The sequence below is a fragment of the Bombina bombina genome, chromosome 2 (assembly GCF_027579735.1).
Source record: "Bombina bombina isolate aBomBom1 chromosome 2, aBomBom1.pri, whole genome shotgun sequence".
In the NCBI taxonomy this organism is placed as follows: Eukaryota; Metazoa; Chordata; class Amphibia; order Anura; family Bombinatoridae; genus Bombina; species Bombina bombina.
In genome coordinates, this window is record NC_069500.1 from 1,183,552,437 (window position 1) to 1,183,576,387 (window position 23,951).

Sequence of the window (23,951 nt, forward strand, 5' to 3'; positions counted from 1 at the left end):
ACCTGGGATATAAACCGCAGAGATTAGACAGGAGCTGAATTCCGCCCAAACCAAAATTCGAGATACTTCTTTCATAGCCAGAGGACTGTGAGTCCCTCCTTGATGATTGATGTATGCCACAGTTGTGACAATGTCTTATCTGAAAACAATGAACAACTCTCTCTTCAGAAGAGGCCAAGACTGAAGAGCTCTGAAAATTGCACGGGGTTCCAAAATATTGATCGGAAATCTCACCTCCTGAGATTCCCAAACCCCTTGTGCCGTCAGATACCCCCACACAGCTCCCCAACCTGTAAGACTCGTATCTGTTGAGATTATAGTCCAGGTCGGAAGAACAAAGAAGCCCCCTGAACTAAACGATGGTGATCTGTCCACCATGTCAGAGAGTGTCGTAAAATCGGTTTAAAGATATTAATTGAGTTATCTTTGAGTAATCCCTGCACCATTGGTTCAGCATACAGAGCTGAAGAGGTCGCATGTGAAAACGAGCAAAGGAGATCGCATCTGATGCGGCAGTCCTAAGATCCAACATTTCCATGCATAAGGCTACCAAAGGGAATGATTGTGACTGAAGGTTTTGACAAGCTGATATCAATGTTAAACTTCTCTTGTCTGACAAGGACAGAGTCATAGATACTGAATTTATCTAGAAACCTAAAAAGGTTACCCTTGTCTGAGGAATCAATAAACTGATTGATAAATTGATCCTCCAACCATGAACTTGAAGAAACAACACAAGTCGATTCGTATGAGATTCTTCGAAAATGAGAAGACTGAGCAAGTACCAAGATATCGTCCAAATAAGGAAATACCAAAACCCTATTCTCTGATTACAGAAAGAAGGGCACCGAGAACCTTTGAAAAAAATTCTTGGAACTGAGGCTAGACCAAATAGTAGAGCCACAAAACTGGTAATGCTTGTCTAAAAAGAGAATCTCAGACACTAAAAGTGATCTGGATGAATCGGAATATGCAGATACACATCCTGTAAATCTATTGTAGACATATAATGCCCTTGCTAAACAAAAGGCAGGATAGACCTACAGTAACCATCTTGAATGTTGGTATCCTAACATAACGATTCAATAATGATAGATCCATAACTGGTCTGAAGGAATTGACCTTCTTTGGTACAATGAAGAGATAAAATAAAACCCCAGCCCCTGTTCCAGAACTGGAACTGGCATAAATACTCCAGCCAACTCTAGATCTGAAACACATTTCAGAAATGCTGAGCCTTGCTGTGTCAATTGGGACACGGGAAAGAAAAGAATCTCTTAGCAGGAGGCCTTAACTTGAAGCCAATTCTGTACCTTCCTGAAACAATGTTTCTGAAACCAGAGATTAAGAACGGAATTGATCCAAATTTCTTTGAAGAAAACGTAATCTGCCCCATACCAGCTGAGCTGGAATAAGGGCCGCACCTTCATAGGTACTTAAGAGCTGGCTATAGGATTCTATAAGGCTTGGATATATTCCAAACTGGAAATAGTTTCCAAACTGATACCGCTCCTGAGGATGAAGGATCAGGCTTTTGTTCCTTGTTGTGAGGAAAGGAACGAAATGATTATTTACCCTGGAAAGAAAGGGAAAGCAAAGTTGACTTAGAAGACATGTCAGCATTCCAAGTTTAATCCATAAAGCTTTTCTAGCTAAAATAGCTAGAGACATATACCTGACATCAACTCTAATGATATCAAAAGATGGTATCACCAATAAAATTATTAGCATGTTATAGAATAATAATAATGCTATAAAATTATGATCTGTTACTTGTTGCGCTAAAGCATCTAACCAAAAAGTTGAAGCTGCAGCAACATCCGCTAAAAATATAGCAGGTCTAAGAAGATTACCTGAACATAAGTAAGCTTTTCTTAGAAAGGATTCAATTTTCCTATCTAAAGGATCCTTAAATGAAGTACTATCTGCCATAGGAATAGTAGTACATTAGCAGGAGTAGAGACAGCCCCATTACCTTAGGGATTTTTGTCCCAACAAACTCTAATCTGTCAGATGGCACAGGATATAATTTGCTTAAACGTCTAGAAGGAGTAAATAAATTACCCAAATTATTCCATTCCCTGGAAATTACTTCAGAAATAGCATCAGGGAGATAAAACACTTCTGGAATAACTACAGGAGATTTAAAAACCTTATTTAAACGTTTACATTTAGTATCAAGAGGACCAGTATCCTCTATTTCTAATGCAAATAACACTTCTTTAAGTAAAGAACGAATAAATTCCATCTTGAACAAATACAAAGATTTATCAGCATCAACCTCTGAGACAGAAACCTCTGAACCAGAAGAACCATTATCAGTATCAGAATGATGATGTTCATTTAAAAATTCATCTGAAAAAAAGAGAAGTTTTAAAAGACTTTTATGTATACTAGAAGGAGAAATAACAGACATAGCCTTCTTAATGGATTTAAAAAATAAAATCTCTTATGTTATCAGGAACACTCTGAAAATTAGATGTTGACGGACAGCAACAGGTAATGTAACAGTACTAAAGGAAATTTTATCTGCATTAATAAGTTTGACATGACATGCAATACAAATAACAGCTGGAGAAACAGATACCAAAAGTTTATAGCAGACTTAGCTTGGTAGCTCCAGCACTGTGCAGTGATTTTCCTGTAGTAACTTCTGACTCAGTTGCAACGTGGAACATCTTGCAATATGTAAAAGAAAAAAACAACATATAAAGCAAAATTGATCAAATTCCTTAAATGACAGTTTCAGGAATGGGAAAAAAATGCCAGTGAACAAGCTTCTAGCAACCAGAAGCAATAAATAATGAGACTTAAATAATGTGGAGACAAAAATGACGCCCATATTTTTTAGCGCCAAAAAAGACGCCCACATTATTTGGCGCCTAAATGCTTTTGGCGCCAAAAATGACGCCACATCCGGAACGCCGACATCTTTGACGCAAAATAACGTCAAAAAATGACGCAACTTCCGGCGACACGTATGACGCCGGAAACGGAAAATAATTTTTGCGCCAAAAAAGTCCGCGCCAAGAATGACGCAATAAAATGAAGCATTTTCAGCCCCCGCGAGCCTAACAGCCCACAGGGAAAAAAGTCAAATTTTTGAGGTAAGAAAAAATATGATAATTCAATGCATAATCCCAAATATGAAACTGACTGTCTGGAAATAAGGAAAGTTGAACATTCTGAGTCAAGGCAAATAAATGTTTGAATACATATATTTAGAACTTTATAAATAAAGTGCCCAACCATAGCTTAGAGTGTCACAGAAAATAAGACTTACTTACCCCAGGACACTCATCTACATGTTTGTAGAAAGCCAAACCAGTACTGAAACGAGAATCAGTAGAGGAAATGGTAAATATAAGAGTATATCGTCGATCTGAAAAGGGAGGTAAGAGATGAATCTCTACGACCGATAACAGAGAACCTTATGAAATAGACCCCGTAGAAGGAGATCACTGCATTCAATAGGCAATACTCTCTTCACATCCCTCTGACATTCACTGCACGCTGAGAGGAAAACCGGGCTCCAACTTGCTGCGGAGCGCATATCAACGTAGAATCTAGCACAAACTTACTTCACCACCTCCCTTGGAGGCAAAGTTTGTAAAAACTGATTTGTGGGTGTGGTGAGGGGTGTATTTATAGGCATTTTAAGGTTTGGGAAACTTTGCCCCTCCTGGTAGGAATGTATATCCCATACGTCACTAGCTCATGGACTCTTGTTAATTACATGAAAGAAATATATATGAGAGTACTGCTGTTAATTTTCTGTAAAGAAAGCTAGTTCCATAATCTAAAATGTTTAAGTAGCTGACACTCCTAAGCAAAATACCAGAGGCACATTATATATAATATTAAAACAAAGTAGAATGCAATGATGATTATACAGATGTAAACACTGCGTTACCATGGTTTACAATTACATAATGGACTCGTCCCCCCCGGCCGCTGACATGAGAGTCATAGCCTTATGTCACAGCTACAAAACTTTGCAGGATAAGAAAATTAAGTCACATATAGTTTGCCTCATTTAGATAAAAGTGAAGATATACTTGCAAAAAAAGATTGAAAATACTAAAAAAAAAAATATCAGGGCATACATATTTTATGAAATTGAATAGCTTTAATAGAAAGGTGGCGAACTGAAAAGTGCTCATAGAACAACATTACATCAATACAGGTAGTATACTTATGAATAGCTATATGGGTGTTGCATAAAAAAAGCTTGCAAACCTAGAATTATCATTTTACAGGTTCATTACAATTAACCAGTGAAAGTGGGACAGTCAGAAGCAGCAGAAAACTGAATCTAACAGGATCTGTATAAAACAGCTGCATCTCTTTGGCTGGAAAAATAAAATATTGTTAACATATACCAGACCTAGGGTAATCACAACAAGGTGACATTAGTGTTATGTGATGTAGCTCAGTTCTTCCAAACCAGCGACCTAATACGAAAAAGTGCACTACAGCAACATAAATTGAAGTTGATCTATAGTGTGCTTGTAGGGTCCTCCGGCTACACTCCAGTCAGTGGACGGCAACGCCTCCAGTAAGGGCTCTGAAATGTTCTGCAGCCACAGCAGCTCATCAAGAGCACAAACCCACTGTTCCGAAAGGGTCTCTACACAATATATTGGTACAGGTCACTGGGCAGCAGAAACCATGTCATGCTCCCTCGTGGTAGGCACCATAAGTTCGATTGCACCCCCTTTTAGATCTGAGCTAGATGAGCCAGCCAGAGGTATTCCCTGTATCAGAGTTACAATCTTCTCCTCCACTAAACAGATCATGTTAACTCCCTGTGGGTAGGTTGTTGATAGTCAGACCGCCATTTAATATCTCTCAGGGCTGTTGCACGCCTAGTTAGCGTGGTTGAGGATAACAAAATTCTATCAATACTCTCACATAATATCTTGTCTTGTTCTTCCAAGAGAGTCAGCAATTAGGTCCTCCATACTGTACTACAGAGGGTTATCAAGAGAATTAGATATATTCTCTGTATACCCGGTTTAATATTACCATGTTGGCTGTGCAAAGCTGGGGAATGCGTAATAAAGGTATTATCTTTTTAAAAAATACAAATTCTGGAGCAGAATTGTCACTTTAAATTAAGAGATATGTTGGCATAAATCCTAAAACGAACAAATTGAACAGATTTAAACTATTTGGTTTAATGGAGTAGTCTATCTGTATGTGCCAGGTAGAGTTGAGGAGGTGAGTTATTAATTGGGAAAATTAGATGATGGTTAAAAAAACATCAAACACCTATTACTTTTGTGTTTTGTTTTGTTTTTCTATTTTTTTAAAGGTGCTGGTCCCATGTCTCCTATAGATGATAAAAAGTGAATTAACTTCTTTAACCTATGTTTTCAAAATGCTGTAAATTACCTAAACCAGCTCTTTGATTTGCCGCATTCTAAAAAACTAGGTTAGACTTTTTGGCCTTTCTTAAGGGGGAAAGCACAATTGTTTACACAAATCAAATAGGCACTGAAAGTGAATGTAAATTTAGATGATAAAGTGCCCGGTTTTTAATAATCCGATTAAAAACAAGGGCACTTTAATTCATCAAAATTTACATTTCACACAGCCGCTCCAGCGATTCCCCCGGTCGTTGCAAGCCTCTTCATACATCCAAAATTATGGATCGGTCATCCTCCAATCACGGCTTCATTTTAGACCCGGCAAGAGGCTTTGCAACAGGCGGGGGAAGCAATGCAGCCACTGTCAAGATTAAAAGGTAAGTATTTTCACAACACGAGTGAAATGTAAATTTTGATGAATTAAAGTGCCCCTGTTTTTAATCGGATTTTTAAAAACTGGGCATTTTATCATCTAAATTTACGTTCACTTTAAAGGGGGAGTTTACTCAAAATGTTTATCCCCTTTAATTTGTTCCCAATAATCCACTTTACCTGCTGGATTGTATTCAATTGTTCCCAGAGAAGCTTTTACTTCTTACTAAAGTAATGGTAAATCCAAATATTGCTTGGATTTACCATCACTAAAAATAAACAGTAGTTTAATTCATCACTTATTAAAACAAGGGTGCTAAACTCACCCTTGCTGTGGCACAGCAGCTCGCTAAATTCAGCGGCTCTGGCCGCCAACGGCACAGCCCTCTTCTTCAATGAGGTGACGATTCCACCTCTAAACCAATAGCCGTGCTAGGATGTCAGTTGACACGCACTGCTATTGTTTTAGAGGTGGAAACTTCACCTAATTAAAGAAAAGTGCCGTGCTGTAGGCGGACGGAGCCGCTGATTATAGCGAGATGCCACGGCACAGAAGGAATTAGTTTAGCACCCTTTTTTATTTAGTAAGTGATGAATTAAACTACTGTTTATTTTTAGTGATGGTAAATCCAAGCAGTTTTTATACGCTTGGATTTACCATCACTTTAACAATTTTTTTTATATATATGATTGCATTTGGCGATGAAATGGTATGGAGGGGATTTTTATATATATATATATATATATATATTTGTAAATAGAAAAAAAAAACAAGGCTCTATCTGTGTTTAAATGCAAGTTCTTTGAAATTCCTGGTAACAAAGGTGATAAACAATAAGGATACCTGTTGGTCAAATGTTAGCAGTCTTCTAATTAAAATGCATGTGAAGAAGTAGAGCTGTGAAAAGAAGAGTGAGGCACTGGTGTAGCAGATAAATAAGATATTGATGTAGGGGCCTATCTATCAAGCCTTGAACGGAGCTTGACGGCCTCTGTTTCTGGCAAGTCTTCAGACTCGCCAGAAACACAAGTAATGGAGCAGGGGTCACAAAAACCGCTACTCAATAACTCTTTCCGCCTGCTCTGAGCAGGCGGACAGGAATCGCCAGAATTCAACCTGATTGAGTACGATCGGGTTGATTGACACCCCATGCTGGCGGCCCAATGGCCGCGAGTCTGCAGGTGGCGGCGTTGCACCAGCAGCTCTTGTGAGCTGCTGGTGCAATGCTGAAATCGGAGAGCGTATTGCTCTCCGCATTCAGCAATGTCTGTCGGACCTGATCCGCAAGACATTTGATAAATAGGCCCCGTAGTGTTTGGTCCTGGATTAACGTGAGCAGTAACATTTATTTTATCAAATTAGGAAGTCATAATCTTACATAGTACTGTTCTTGTTTACAGGAGTTTACACAAAGAATAGAAATTTTCGCTTGTATAAATCCTCAAAATTGGGCAAGAATGTACCCTTTAAAGTGGCTGAAGATAACGCATTTATTCCCAAGCCTCAAAAATATATTTCTGCAGAAGAATCCCTATTTCTTAGCTCATTGGTGAGCAATGTTCGGTAAGTAGAATTATTTTTATATTTTTTATTTTTAAAATTCTGTTGGTAATGGATATCTCTTGTGCATGTGATATGATCTTTGAAAAGGTCCTTGGTTGTAGAGTTTTGCCACATTATGAGGTTACAGCAAACAAAACGTGTACTGGAAGCACTCATTTTATGATCCAAAATGATAAAAAAAACATTATAGTATTAAAAACATACAACCAAAAGTAGGACATAAGCAAATTACATATAACACGTCAATTCTTTGAAAGGATAAATTAAACTATCAGTACGTGACTATTTGAAACTATGTGACAGAGTATTAAAGACTATACATGTTTTAAAGGGACAGTTATTTCTTTTATTCTGTTCCAAAACTAATTTGAAAATTTTTTGTCTGAAATTTGTTCATTAACTAAACAAACTATTAAATGATTACAACATTAATTAGTTAATTTAGTTTATTCATTTAAAGGTAAATTATACCTAAATGTTGAATCACTTGAAAGTGATGCATCATATTTATAAAATGCTGATCAGAAAATGCCACATGTATCTCTGTGTAAAAAGGAATATATATTTATCTCAAAATTTGCTCAGGAACTGCATCTCATCAGGATGGTAGTCTTGGAATTTGCAAGAGAGAGATTGCATCTGGCATGTGCATGCACTTATTTTACTTCCCTCCTCAGTTTAAGAAAGTTTACTATAACTTTTTTTTATTTTTTATTATTAGTAAACATTTAATATGACAATCTCAAAGTGTTTAGTGTTAAAGGGACAGTCTAGTCAAAATTAAACTTTCATGAGTCGGAGAGGGCATTTAATGTTAAACAACTTTCCAATTTACTTTTATCATCAAATTTGCTTTGTTGTCTTGGTGTCCTTTCTTGAAAGCTAAACCTAGGTAGGCTCATATGCTAATTTCTAAGCCCTTAAAGGCCGCCTCTTATATCAGTACATTTTTTTTTTTTTTTTTTTTATAATTTAAATGTATTGTTTATTTCTATTACTTTTTTTTTTTTTTTTTTTTATTCAAGGTTTGTGGCAAGGCATACATACATAGATCTTAAGGTGACAACATAGTAGTATTGAAAGACAATTGTGAAACAAAATGTTATGTGAACATTATACAGTCTTGATATAAAGATCTTAACAAAATAAATAAAAATAAAGAGCATACATAAATTAGATGCCTGATGTTCAATATACCTTATAAATGATATAAGAGGCCACTTTTGGACCTCGTCTGTGAAAGTCCAGAAGTTAGAAGGTATTACCATCTGAAAAGATCACTTTTGGATCTTTAATGATAAACCTCTTTTTATATTTATATTAAAAGCTATAAAACATGCTTAAGTAAATGCTTTTTAACGCATAGTGGTTTAACAGGGTGTTATAACGTTGAAAAAATTGTAAATAAGACTCTGCCTTCCATGTAGCCAGAATATACCTTTTAAATGCTGGGTAGAATATTAGACTACACTGAAACTTGGAGACCGCAACTGTGTATGTATACATTGTAAGGGTTGGGAGACAGGAGGGAGCTATATATAAAACAAAGAAGACTGCTCCAAAGGATGAGTCCCTAGATCCAAATCAAAAATGAGTAACATATATATAACGAAGGAAATCCCACTAAAACATATTGAGAAGAAGGTATTCTGTCTCCTATTAAAGAATATATATATTACAACATCATGTTAGCCCATACCTTTTCAAAAGACTAGTAAAAATTAAAGGAGTAAGAGAATGGGTATCCCGCTACCCCGGCCGCTGGCAGCAAGACACCACTTTAAAAACAGAATTTATGTTTACCTGATAAATTTCTTTCTCCAACGGTGTGTCCGGTCCACGGCGTCATCCTTACTTGTGGGATATTCTCTTCCCCAACAGGAAATGGCAAAGAGCCCAGCAAAGCTGGTCACATGATCCCTCCTAGGCTCCGCCTACCCCAGTCATTCGACCGACGTTAAGGAGGAATATTTGCATAGGAGAAACCATATGGTACCGTGGTGACTGTAGTTAAAGAAAATAAATTATCAGACCTGATTAAAAAACCAGGGCGGGCCGTGGACCGGACACACCGTTGGAGAAAGAAATTTATCAGGTAAACATAAATTCTGTTTTCTCCAACATAGGTGTGTCCGGTCCACGGCGTCATCCTTACTTGTGGGAACCAATACCAAAGCTTTAGGACACGGAGGGAGCAAATCAGGTCACCTAAATGGAAGGCACCACGGCTTGCAAAACCTTTCTCCCAAAAATAGCCTCAGAAGAAGCAAAAGTATCAAACTTGTAAAATTTGGTAAAAGTGTGCAGTGAAGACCAAGTCGCTGCCCTACATATCTGATCAACAGAAGCCTCGTTCTTGAAGGCCCATGTGGAAGCCACAGCCCTAGTGGAATGAGCTGTGATTCTTTCGGGAGGCTGCCGTCCGGCAGTCTCGTAAGCCAATCTGATGATGCTTTTAATCCAAAAAGAGAGAGAGGTAGAAGTTGCTTTTTGACCTCTCCTTTTACCTGAATAAACAACAAACAAGGAAGATGTTTGTCTAAAATCCTTTGTAGCATCTAAATAGAATTTTAGAGCGCGAACAACATCCAAATTGTGCAACAAACGTTCCTTCTTTGAAACTGGTTTCGGACACAGAGAAGGTACGATAATCTCCTGGTTAATGTTTTTGTTAGAAACAACTTTTGGAAGAAAACCAGGTTTAGTACGTAAAACCACCTTATCTGCATGGAACACCAGATAAGGAGGAGAACACTGCAGAGCAGATAATTCTGAGACTCTTCTAGCAGAAGAAATTGCAACTAAAAACAAAACTTTCCAAGATAATAACTTAATATCAGCGGAATGTAAGGGTTCAAACGGAACCCCCTGAAGAACTGAAAGAACTAAATTGAGACTCCAAGGAGGAGTCAAAGGTTTGTAAACAGGCTTGATTCTAACCAGAGCCTGAACAAAGGCTTGAACATCTGGCACAGCTGCCAGCTTTTTGTGAAGTAACACCGACAAGGCAGAAATCTGTCCCTTCAGGGAACTTGCAGATAATCCTTTTTCCAATCCTTCTTGAAGGAAGGATAGAATCCTAGGAATCTTAACCTTGTCCCAAGGGAATCCTTTAGATTCACACCAACAGATATATTTTTTCCAAATTTTGTGGTAAATCTTTCTAGTTACAGGCTTTCTGGCCTGAACAAGAGTATCGATAACAGAATCTGAGAATCCTCGCTTCGATAAAATCAAGCGTTCAATCTCCAAGCAGTCAGCTGGAGTGAAACCAGATTCGGATGTTCGAACGGACCCTGAACAAGAAGGTCTCGTCTCAAAGGTAGCTTCCAAGGTGGAGCCGATGACATATTCACCAGATCTGCATACCAAGTCCTGCGTGGCCACGCAGGAGCTATCAAGATCACCGACGCCCTCTCCTGATTGATCCTGGCTACCAGCCTGGGGATGAGAGGAAATGGCGGGAACACATAAGCTAGTTTGAAGGTCCAAGGTGCTACTAGTGCATCCACTAGAGCCGCCTTGGGATCCCTGGATCTGGCCCCGTAGCAAGGAACTTTGAAGTTCTGACGAGAGGCCATCAGATCCATGTCTGGAATGCCCCACAGGTGAGTGACTTGGGCAAAGATTTCCGGATGGAGTTCCCACTCCCCCGGATGCAATGTCTGACGACTCAGAAAATCCGCTTCCCAATTTTCCACTCCTGGGATGTGGATAGCAGACAGGTGGCAGGAGTGAGACTCCGCCCATAGAATGATTTTGGTCACTTCTTCCATCGCTAGGGAACTCCTTGTTCCCCCCTGATGGTTGATGTACGCAACAGTTGTCATGTTGTCTGATTGAAACCGTATGAACTTGGTCCTCGCTAGCTGAGGCCAAGCCTTGAGAGCATTGAATATCGCTCTCAGTTCCAGAATATTTATCGGTAGAAGAGATTCTTCCCGAGACCAAAGACCCTGAGCTTTCAGGGATCCCCAGACCGCGCCCCAGCCCATCAGACTGGCGTCGGTCGTGACAATGACCCACTCTGGTCTGCGGAATGTCATCCCTTGTGACAGGTTGTCCAGGGACAGCCACCAACGGAGTGAGTCTCTGGTCCTCTGATTTACTTGTATCTTCGGAGACAAGTCTGTATAGTCCCCATTCCACTGACTGAGCATGCACAGTTGTAATGGTCTTAGATGAATGCGCGCAAAAGGAACTATGTCCATTGCCGCTACCATCAACCCGATCACTTCCATGCACTGAGCTATGGAAGGAAGAGGAACGGAATGAAGTATCCGACAAGAGTCTAGAAGTTTTGTTTTTCTGACCTCTGTCAGAAAAATCCTCATTTCTAAGGAGTCTATAATTGTTCCCAAGAAGGGAACCCTTGTTGACGGGGATAGAGAACTCTTTTCCACGTTCACTTTCCATCCGTGAGATCTGAGAAAGGCCAGGACGATGTCCGTGTGAGCCTTTGCTTGAGGAAGGGACGACGCTTGAATCAGAATGTCGTCCAAGTAAGGTACTACCGCAACGCCCCTTGGTCGTAGCACAGCTAGAAGGGACCCTAGTACCTTTGTGAAAATCCTTGGAGCAGTGGCTAATCCGAAAGGAAGCGCCACGAACTGGTAATGTTTGTCCAGGAATGCGAACCTTAGGAACCGATGATGTTCCTTGTGGATAGGAATATGTAGATACGCATCCTTTAAATCCACCGTGGTCATGAATTGACCTTCCTGGATGGAAGGAAGAATAGTTCGAATGGTTTCCATCTTGAACGATGGAACCTTGAGAAACTTGTTTAAGATCTTGAGATCTAAGATTGGTCTGAACGTTCCCTCTTTTTTGGGAACTATGAACAGATTGGAGTAGAACCCCATCCCTTGTTCTCTTAATGGAACTGGATGAATCACTCCCATTTTTAACAGGTCTTCTACACAATGTAAGAACGCCTGTCTTTTTATGTGGTCTGAAGACAACTGAGACCTGTGGAACCTCCCCCTTGGGGGAAGTCCCTTGAATTCCAGAAGATAACCTTGGGAGACTATTTCTAGCGCCCAAGGATCCAGAACATCTCTTGCCCAAGCCTAAGCGAAAAGAGAGAGTCTGCCCCCCACCAGATCCGGTCCCGGATCGGGGGCCAACATTTCATGCTGTCTTGGTAGCAGTGGCAGGTTTCTTGGCCTGCTTTCCCTTGTTCCAGCCTTGCATTGGTCTCCAAGCTGGCTTGGCTTGAGAAGTATTACCCTCTTGCTTAGAGGACGTAGCACTTTGGGCTGGTCCGTTTTTACGAAAGGGACGAAAATTAGGTCTATTTTTTGCCTTGAAAGGCCGATCCTGAGGAAGGGCGTGGCCCTTACCCCCAGTGATATCAGAGATAATCTCTTTCAAGTCAGGGCCAAACAGCGTTTTCCCCTTGAAAGGAATGTTTAGTAGCTTGTTCTTGGAAGACGCATCCGCCGACCAAGATTTCAACCAAAGCGCTCTGCGCGCCACAATAGCAAACCCAGAATTCTTAGCCGCTAACCTAGCCAATTGCAAAGTGGCGTCTAGGGTGAAAGAATTAGCCAATTTGAGAGCATTGATTCTGTCCATAATCTCCTCATAAGGAGGAGAATCACTATCGAGCGTCTTTATCAGCTCATCGAACCAGAAACATGCGGCTGTAGCGACAGGGACAATGCATGAAATTGGTTGTAGAAGGTAACCCTGCTGAACAAACATCTTTTTAAGCAAACCTTCTAATTTTTTATCCATAGGATCTTTGAAAGCACAACTATCCTCTATGGGTATAGTGGTGCGTTTGTTTAAAGTGGAAACCGCTCCCTCGACCTTGGGGACTGTCTGCCATAAGTCCTTTCTGGGGTCGACCATAGGAAACAATTTTTTAAATATGGGGGGAGGGACGAAAGGAATACCGGGCCTTTCCCATTCTTTATTAACAATGTCCGCCACCCGCTTGGGTATAGGAAAAGCTTCTGGGAGCCCCGGCACCTCTATCCATTTTACATAGTTTCTCTGGTATGACCAACTTTTCACAATCATCCAGAGTGGATAATACCTCCTTAAGCAGAATGCGGAGATGTTCCAACTTAAATTTAAATGCAATCACATCAGGTTCAGCCTGTTGAGAAATGTTCCCTGAATCAGTAATTTCTCCCTCAGACAAAACCTCCCTGGCCCCATCAGACTGGGTTAGGGGCCCTTCAGAGATATTAATATCAGCGTCGTCATGCTCTTCAGTATCTAAAACAGAGCAGCCACGCTTACGCTGACAAGGGTTCATTTTGGCTAAAATGTTTTTGACAGAATTATCCATTACAGCCGTTAATTGTTGCATAGTAAGGAGTATTGGCGCGCTAGATGTACTAGGGGCCTCCTGAGTGGGCAAGACTCGTGTAGACGAAGGAGGGAATGATGCAGTACCATGCTTACTCCCCTCACTTGAGGAATCATCTTGGGCATCATTGTCATTATCACATAAATCACATTTATTTAAATGAATAGGAATTCTGGCTTCCCCACATTCAGAACACAGTCTATCTGGTAGTTCAGACATGTTAAACAGGCATAAACTTGATAACAAAGTACAAAAACGTTTTAAAATAAAACCGTTACTGTCACTTTAAATTTTAAACTGAACACACTTTATTACTGCAATTGCGAAAAAACATGAAGGAATTGTTCAAAATTCACCAAATTTTCACCACAGTGTCTTAAAGCCTTAAAAGTATTGCACACCAAATTTGGAAGCTTTAACCCTTAAAATAACGGAACCGGAGCCGTTTTAAACTTTAACCCCTTTACAGTCCCTGGTATCTGCTTTGCTGAGACCCAACCAAGCCCAAAGGGGAATACGATACCAAATGACGCCTTCAGAAAGTCTTTTCTAAGTATCAGAGCTCCTCTCACATGCGACTGCATGCCATGCCTCTCAAAAACAAGTGCGCCACACCGGCGCGAAAATGAGGCTCTGCTTAAGCTTTGGGAAAGCCCCTAAGGAATAAGGTGTCTAATACAGTGCCTGCCGATATTATTATATCAAAATACCCAGATAAAATGATTCCTCAAGGCTAAATATGTGTTAATAATGAATCGATTTAGCCCAGAAACAGTCTACAGTCTTAATAAGCCCTTGTGAAGCCCTTATTTATGATCGTAATAAACATGGCTTACCGGATCCCATAGGGAAAATGACAGCTTCCAGCATTACATCGTCTTGTTAGAATGTGTCATACCTCAAGCAGCAAGAGACTGCACACTGTTCCCCCAACTGAAGTTAATTGCTCTCAACAGTCCTGTGTGGAACAGCCATGGATTTTAGTTACGGTTGCTAAAATCATTTTCCTCATACAAACAGAAATCTTCATCTCTTTTCTGTTTCTGAGTAAATAGTACATACCAGCACTATTTCAAAATAACAAACTCTTGATTGAATAATAAAAACTACAGTTAAACACTAAAAAACTCTAAGCCATCTCCGTGGAGATGTTGCCTGTACAACGGCAAAGAGAATGACTGGGGTAGGCGGAGCCTAGGAGGGATCATGTGACCAGCTTTGCTGGGCTCTTTGCCATTTCCTGTTGGGGAAGAGAATATCCCACAAGTAAGGATGACGCCGTGGACCGGACACACCTATGTTGGAGAAAAGGTATACTGGACCATTAGAGGTATGGGTAAGGCATAAAGGCTGTAAGGCATTCAAGGGTATAAATGCAGAGATGGCTGAATATGCTTTCTATAGGCAGTTGGGGAATGGGGAAACGGAAGAACACTTAAGATAAGGGTATACCCAAGTATATATTGTTAAGCAGTAAATAAGTCACAAACAATACAGGGGAACTGTAATCCTTCAGCAAATAATCCTTAAATAGTTACAAATATACACTGCTAAAGTGGGACCGCAGTGATAATATACATAAAATATGATACTATGTTACTAGGCTTGACATCCTTATATAAACAGTAAGGGTTAAGGCGATATTGCAAAGCATATTGTTAAACAGTAAATAAATCATAAATAGTATAAGGGACCTGCAAACATTGGACAGAGCATCTGCGATTAAATGTAAGCACATTGCAAATATACATATTGTTATAATCGAGCTACAATGGTAACAATGCAAAAAATATAGAGTGTAATGACTATAGGGCTTAACACCTATATGAAGAGTTCCTACTGTGTTACTCCCAGTCCCTAAGAGGAAAAAAAGAGCTGATGTAATATCCCAGAGCGGTCCACCATATTCTCTTATCGTGCTTGCGAAGACCGGTCTAGGTCAGACCTTCAGGGTCCCACTTCAAAAGTAGCAGCACTAAGTAGGAAGGGGTGATTGGAAGCAAAAATATTTATGAAGAGTGCAGCGTCCCAGCTTAGCTTTAGTAAACGTATGCTAATACTGGCGTTGGATCCCCCTAACCCAAACTACAATAATTTCAAGGAGTAATCCGGTGCATTAAGGGAAAAAGAAAGTCAATGTCCCAACTAAGCTTTTAGCAGACTTATGTCAATACTGGTTTTGAATCACCCTTACTCGCTCCACAGTAATCCTTTGCTGCCAAGAAGGAAGCGGCCCAAATCATACCGCCAGGGTCCCATTGCGGCTGTAGCGATACCGCAAAGATAAGGGTACTAAGTAAAGCAGAGCAGTGTGTTTCCTCCAGCCATCTGCCAAAACTGTTCCCAATAATGTTACACACTGGAGAGCCCGCGGACAATTGTTCTGGAGTGATAGTGAGTAGTGTAAATGCTCCAGAACAGTGTGTTTCTTCCAGCAGTTTATGCATAGTGTTCACGGAAAAGTCACTTGCTGGAGAGCGCACTAATATTTGATCGGAAGCCCTCTGTTGCAATATAGATGTTAGTTGGTTTGCCGCTATAGTGGTCAGACAAGCACCTGGCTGGGTAATGTAACACAGCATGCTACCATCTAGCTGTTCAGCTCTGTCTCCATCAGCCGCTCCATTAGGTGTCACAGAAGTTCTTTGCAAGTCCCTTACCATTCTTTTAGGCGTGGGTTGCGGGCTCCAGGGTGCCAGATTACCATCAAGAGTGTCAGCGGTCTCCCGCTCTGTCAATACAGGCTCCCTCTGCGTGGCTGCATGGAGCGAATGGTTATCCCTAGGGCTGAATGCATCATGTAAAATAGATTCGAATGCGGAATGATGTTCCTTTAGCAAGCGGTCCAGGTCCCTCAAAATATCTGTAGTCCATTCCATAATCTTCGTTATAGATCTGTAGTCAGGCAGGTTAGGGGTTGGATGCTTTGAGATCAGCACAACGTGCTGCCTAACGACAAGGCCCGTTGGACCTCGCCGGGGGGTAAATAAAAGGCCTCAGCCCTAGAATGTGCTCCGGGTGCTCAAAGTCACGATCCTTAAAGGGTTAATAGGCTCATTCAAAGCAGGATCTGTAGTGCTTTAAAAACCATGCTATGTGGTAGATAAATGAGCCGTCTGGAGTGCTATTTTAAGTGAAAATAGTGGAAGGTCTAGAGCAGAGTGTTAATGTGCGACCTATCATGGCCGCCTCCCGGAAGTTCCCCCTATATCAGTACATTTTAACATTTTTTTTCAGATAGACAGCGCTAGTTCACGAATGCAATATAGACAATATTGTGCTCACTACAGTGGCGTTACTTAGGCGTCAGCTTTATTTGGCTAAAATGCAAGTTTGTCAAAATAACTGAAATAAGGGGGCAGTCTGCAGAGGCTAAGCTACAAGGTAATCACAGATGTAAAATGTATATTAATATAACCTTGTTGGTTAAAGAGACTGTAATTTGACAATTCATGTTTTGAGAGATGTAACATATTTCTTTCATAAGGTGTTGAGAGTCCACAAGCCATAACTAATGGTCACTAGTAGAAGGCAAAGATACCCAACATTGCAGAAGCTTTTAATCCCTCTCACCGCTCTGATATCCCAGTCTTTATCTTTGCCCCCATAGGAGTGGTTGAAGAATTGAGGTGCTCCAGTTTTTCTTTGGGTTTATTAACCCATTGTTCCCCTTTGAAAAGCAAGATAAGAGGAAAGGATTATAGAGGAATACTAAGGCTATATAATGTTATTCTCCTGCGGGAGTTGTCTATAGCTTGCCACAGGTGTCGTAGGGACTGGTCCTCTGCTGTTGTTGTACAGTATTTGATAGGCTCTCTACTGAAGGCAGCTGGGTAAGCTCAGTGAAGTAGGTATCTGTCAGGTAAGTATGCACACTTTCATAGCCCACAGGCTGTTAGTAGGTACTGGGTTCTTGTACATCATAGCCATTTTCTCTGGGTCACAGGTAAGCACAGACAGTATTGGGATTGAAAGTTTTTGCACAATTTTTACATGTATTTATGTTTGTGCACATTTACAAAAGTTTCTTGCACTCAAGAGGATTAGAATGTTGGCTGGCTGGACAGATCAGTGGGGGACAAATACACAATGCGATAAATTTATTCCACTTTTATTTTAGGAAATATTTGCTGTTATGGCAGCAAAACTCAATTCAGCAGCGCTAGTCCTTTCATCCCCTCAGTAGGTGGTAGCCATTTTTTCAGTACAGCAGCATTTTTTTTTTTTTTTTTTTGCTCCTCCGGTTACTGAAGACTTTTTAGTCTGACAGCATGTCTTTCTTTGCGCTAGTTTCAGTGTTCTCCAGGAGGGGGTACATTCTTTGCACATCTTATTAAAACTTGTTTACTATTTTGCAGTGATTATAGTTAGTTTTTTGCTTTCAGTACCTGTGCATTCAATAGAATCCACTTTGTCTGTTGTCTGTGTCAGCATTGTAACTGTGTTAGTTAAGATTATTATCTTTATTACTGCTAGTACAGTTTATTTTCTTGTGTCCCAATGTAACAGTCTTAATCTGTCCCTTTTAGCCCATTAGAAGGGAGATCTACTGCTTTATTTTTTAAAAATGCTTTTTGATTATGTGTAGGCTTGGCAAGCTGGCTACTGTATGTCTCACGGCTAATATGAAATTATATATATATATGTATAAAAAATAAATATATAAATAAATATATAAATAAAAAAATAATTTTATTTTAATATATTAACTGAAGGGGGTCCCAGTATTGTAATTTAATGTAATCTAATTTATTTACTGTTGTATTTGTTCAATTTTGTACAGTAAACGTGATGATGAAATAACCACTATTATATATTTAGATCCTTTAGAAGCTAGATCCACTGATCACTTTATTTCCATTGTACAAGTGAGTTCTACTACAGGATTCAAGGTTTTTCTACGCTTTACAAATTCTGCAGTTAGGACGGCTATGCCTCCAAATCAGTGCATAATTTTGGTCTGTAAATCTTTCTTCAGATACATTTTCTGGTGATTCTGATTCTCAAATAGATCAGTCCAGATTTGCCTTCTGAATGTAAGATCCTTTAAAGACTCAAGCTTTCTAGGCTTGTGTGAGAGATCTGGAATTAATGGGAATGATTGTTCCAGTTCCAACTTCAGTATTTAACTAGGGGTTTTATTCAAAACTTTTTATAGTACCAAACAAAGACTGTACTTTTTGGCCTGTTTTGGAAACCAAAATATTGAACAAATTCTTGAAAGTTTCTACTTTAGAGATATAGTCAATTAACACTTTACTACTTTTAGTGCATGAGGGTATTTTTATGTCTACTGTAGACTTAAAAGATGCTTATTAGCATATCCCTATTCACAAGGATCATGTCAAGTTCCTGCAATTTGTCTTTTTAGTCAAGCATAATCAGTTTATGGTCTTCCCTTTTGGTCTGGCTACAGATCCGATAGTGTTTACAAAAGTCCTCAGAGCTATGTTGTCTTTAGATCAAGCTCAATGAATTTCTGTAGATCCTTACTAGTTCAGATTCCCTCTCTTCACCTGTCTGTGTCTCATACTCAGATGCTAATTCAGTTGCTTCATTCACAGTTTGAAAATAAATCTTCCAAAAAGCTCCTTAAAGGGACAGTCTACACCTGAATTTTTATTGTTTTAAAAGATAGATAATCTATTTATTACCCATTCCCAAGTTTTGCATAACCAACACAGTTATAATAATATATGTTTTACCTCTGGGATTACCTAGTACCAAAGAATCTTCTGACAGCCCCCTGATCATGACTTTTTATTTATTATCTATTGACTTGCATTTTAGCCAATAAGTGCTGTGTTGTGTTGACTCTTAAATAACTCAACGGGCATTAGCACAATGGTATCTATATGGCCCACATGAACTAGCAGTCTCCTGTTGTGAAAAGCAAATTAAAAAAAGCATGTGATAAGAGGTATTGTATATCTTTTTTAACAATAACAATTTTAGTGTTGACTGTCCCTTTAAAGGACCACTCAATGCTGTAGAATTACATAATTAACAAGTACGTAATAAAAAGACGATTTATTTTTTCTCCCTTTTTCCGGCCCCTGTATCATGTGACAGACATCAGACAATCACAGACTAGTATACGTATATCAAACATGATCAGAAAGGCAGCACCCGGAATCTTCAGAGGACACAATACTTTATGATAGAAGCAAACTCAATTTATTAGGCACAAAAAGAAAAAAGTGCACATAGTACAAATCACCAAACAGGAAAAAGGTCAAACATGTTTCGTAAATTACATATTGTACTTTTTCAATGACCTGTATATGTATACCCTGTGGGCTTGTACACATGCTCAGTAGGATCTTGTTCCCCAGAAAGTGTGAATATAAAGAAACTGTGCAAAATTTGATAATGGAAGTAAATTGGAAAGTGTTATAAAACGGCATGTTCTATCTGAATCATAAAAGTTTATTTTAACTCCTCAGACCTATTTGTCTTTTCTTGGGTTCATAATCAATTCATTCACTGTGCATTTTCCTCTGACAGACCAATGCAGACAATCTGTAAGAGGCCTGTGCCCTTCTGCAGCGAAGTCTTCTCCCGTCTGTTGCTCTGTGCATGGAAGTTGTGGGTCTCATGGTGGCTGCCTCCCAGGCAGTTACATTTGCCAGAATTAATATTTGTGTGCTCCAGTTGTAGATACTATATGAATGGAAAGGGGGCCACAAGGATCTTTCTCAGAGGATTCTGTTAGATAACAGGACAAGACCGTCCCTGACTTGGTGGCATACTCACCAGTCCTTGGTTCAGGGAGCCTCCTTTCTTCAGCCAGTGTGTGTAGTAATCTCTACTGATGCCAGCAGGTTCGGTTGGGGTGCAGTCTGGGGGTCTCTGAGAGCGCATGGAATTTGGTCTCCTCAGGAGGTGAGGTTACCAATAAATATTCTGGAAATCCATGTAATCTTCGGGGGACTACAGAGTTGACCTGACCGCAGGCACAAATGTTTGCAAGAGATTTGAGTCAGACAATGTCACAGCAGTGGGTTATATAAAAACAGCAGGGAGGAACTTGCAGTTCTTTAGTGATGAGGGAAGTGCCCCCCCATCATTGCATGATTTCTTCTATCCACATATCGGGTGTGAACAATTGGGAGGCAGACTTTCTCATTCCCAGTCTCTTCACCTAGGGGAGCGGTTTTGGAATCAGAAAGTTTTAAACCAAATTGTTAGAGGTTTGGGTCTGCCAGAGATAAATATAATGGTTTCTCATTTGAATCACAATCTGCCTCAGTATGGTGTCAGGTCTCGGGACCGTTGTCTGAGTCTAATAGATGTCCTAGTGATTCGTAGGTCATTCAGCCTGATTTATATTTTTTCTTTGTGTTGCTATCCTAAGTGACAGCCAGAAGCAAGCAGGAAAAAAAAAACATAGCAATTCTGATTGCTCCAGCATAGCCTTGCAAAGTTTGTTTTGTGGTTATGGTACAGATGTCCTCCTGCACACCTTGGAGGCTTCCTCTAAGAAAGAATCTTCTCTTTCAATGACCTTTCCTTTATAAAGATCCCAAAACTTGAATTTTGCAGCGTGGTGATTTGATCACTTTTAATTCTTTCTCAGAGAGGTTTTCTGATATTATTGATTCAGGCTATGAAACCTGTTACCAGACCTTTTTACCATATGGTCTGGAAACACTTTTTTTGTGTGGTGTTCTCACAAAGGTTATATCTAGAATTCTTTTAGAATTCCTAGAGTTCTTGAGTTCCTACATAAAGTTTATATAAAGGTTTGTCAGCTAGTTTGCTTAAGGGTCAAATTCTGTCTCTGTGCCATAAGAAAATTGCTAAAATTCCTGACTTTCAGTCCTTCGTTCAGGCTCTGATCAAAATTAAACCAGTTATTCATCTAGTTTCTCCTCCTTGGAATCGTAATCTTGGTTTTAGGTTTATTAAAACTCCTCCTTTTTCTTCTACCTATTTCTTCGGCTAGAATGGTATCTGAGCTTTCAGCTATGTCATGCAAACTTCCTTTTGCTGATTTTTCATCAGGATTAGGCTGCTTTTTTAAAAATTTTCTTTCTTAGGTAATATCTACAGATACTATCAATTAGGAAATTGTGGTTCCTTTTTGTCCAGCTTCTAAGAATTCTAAGGAGCATCTTCTCCACAATTTAGATGTTGTGAGAGCTCTCAAATGTTATGTGGAAGCCACACAAGATTTCACACTTTCTTCTTTTCTTTTTGTTCATGCGCATTACTGATAATTCCACTAGAGCATTTGCAATTCTTGGGCCTTTCATAATGAGGCTTCTATTGATTGGATTTGTAAAGCAGCTACATGGTTGTCTTTACACACTATTTTAAAATGTTTTCACTTTGATGTGTATGCTTCTACTGAGGCTGCTTTTGGTAAGAATGTTCTGCAGGCCATAATGCCTGATTAGTTATGTCCTACCTTCACTTTTCGCACACCCCCTACCCACATTTCACAGTGGTTTTGTGGACTTCATTGCTTTGGTATTGATTCCTACATATGATGGCTTACGGACTCTCACCATCTGATGAAAGAACAACAAATTTATGCTTACCTGATAAATTCATAATGGTGAGAGTCCACAAGTCCTCTCCTTTTACTTGTTGTTCAGGTGGCGGCAGTGCTTCTTTTTGCACTTTTGTATTGCTTTCCCTTTCCTGCTTTTCTATTTTTTTCCTCATGTACTTGGGTATATGTATGACTGAGGATCATGAGAAGTGTGAGGGATTTAAAGCTTTTGGTGTGTTTGTGAGTCTTTTGCCTCCATTTAGTGGTCAGTAGGGGAATTTCCGACGTGATGAATCATGGACTATCACCATAGTAAAAAAAAAGGAATGTTTAAATAACATGAACATTAATACATTGTGAAGCCATTTTTGGAAAATTTTTAGTTAAAGTTATAAAACTGTAAAATAAATTTTAGTTAATCATATAAAACACTGTTAAAATGTGCACAATATAGTTTCCTCTTAACCCAAATGGACATATATATATATATATATATATATATTCGCATACGTAGAGAGAAGCGCTCTACCAGTAACGAACAACAGCTCATCAGCTAGATCTATGGTGATTTACCACCCAGGAGCAGCCTCTTTTAGACCAGTGTGCTTTTCACAGAGGAAAACTTTCCTGAAGTATATCAGTCTGATTCCGCCAAGCAAGGTCAGTCCAGCCCCAAAATACCAGGCAATTCTCCTCTATACAAGGAACATGACAACCCCAGATGATGGTTTCGGCCTCCTATGGGCCTTGTCTTGGAGGTGCAGCCACATACCTCTAAGCACACTGGGCAAGGAGTCCACATCTGGTTTCCCCCATCACCCATAGGGAGACCTCCCCAGGGTCATATTAATTTGCATACGAAGAGAGAAGCACTCTACCAGGAACGAACAACAGCCCATCAGCTAGTTCTATGGCAATTTACTACCCAGGAGCAGCCTCTTTTAGACCAGTGTGCTTTTCACAGAGGAAAACTTTCCTGAAGTATATCAGTCTGATCCCGCCAAGCATGGTCAGTCCAGCCCGAAATACCAGACAATGCTCCTTTGAATAAGGAACATGACAACCCGAAACGATGGTTTTGGCCTCCTATGGGCCTCGTCAGTGAGGTGCAGCCACATATCTTTAAGCACACTGGTCAAGGAGTCCATGTCTGGTTCCCCCATCAACCATAGGGAGACCTCCCCAAGGTCATATTAATGTGCATACTAAGAGAGAAGTGCTTTACCAGTAACTAACAACAGCTCATCAGCTAGTTCTATGGCGATTTACCACCCAGGAGCAGCCTCTTTTAGACCAGTGTGCATTTCACAGAGGAAAACGTTCCTGAAGTATATCAGTCTGATCCCTCCAACCAAGGTCAGTCCAGCCCCGAAATACCAGGCAATTCTCCTCTGAACAAGGAACATGACAACCCCAGATGATCATTTCAGCCTCCTTTGGGCCTTGTCAGTGAGGTGCAGCCACATACCTCTAAGCACACTGGGCAAGGAGTCCACGTCTGGTTTCCCCCATCACCCATAGGGAGACCTCCCCAGGTTCATATTAATTAGTATATGAAGAACCTCTTTTAGACCAGTGTGCTTTTCACAGAGGAAAACTTTCCTGAAATATATCAGTCTGATCCCGCCAAGCAAGGAAGTCTCCCTATGGGTGATGGGGGAAACCAGACATGGACTCCTTGCCCAGTGTGGTTAGAGGAATGTGGCTGCACTTCACTGATGAGGCCCATAGGAGGCCGAAACGATCTCTGGGGTTGTCATGTTCCTTATTCAGAGGAGAATTGCCTGGTATTTCGGGGCTGGACTGACCTTACTAGGA

The 23,951-nt window shown here is 40.0% G+C and overlaps 1 protein-coding gene across 1 annotated transcript in view; it reads left to right on the forward strand.

Annotated features, from left to right (window-relative positions):
* Positions 1-23,951, forward strand: part of PRIMPOL (primase and DNA directed polymerase) — a 377,464-nt gene that overhangs the window by 188,472 nt on the left and 165,041 nt on the right. Inside the window, exon 7 of the mRNA XM_053703874.1 lies at positions 7,146-7,308. Within this exon, the coding sequence (XP_053559849.1) occupies positions 7,146-7,308 (163 nt within the window). The remainder of the gene's footprint in view (positions 1-7,145; positions 7,309-23,951) is intronic.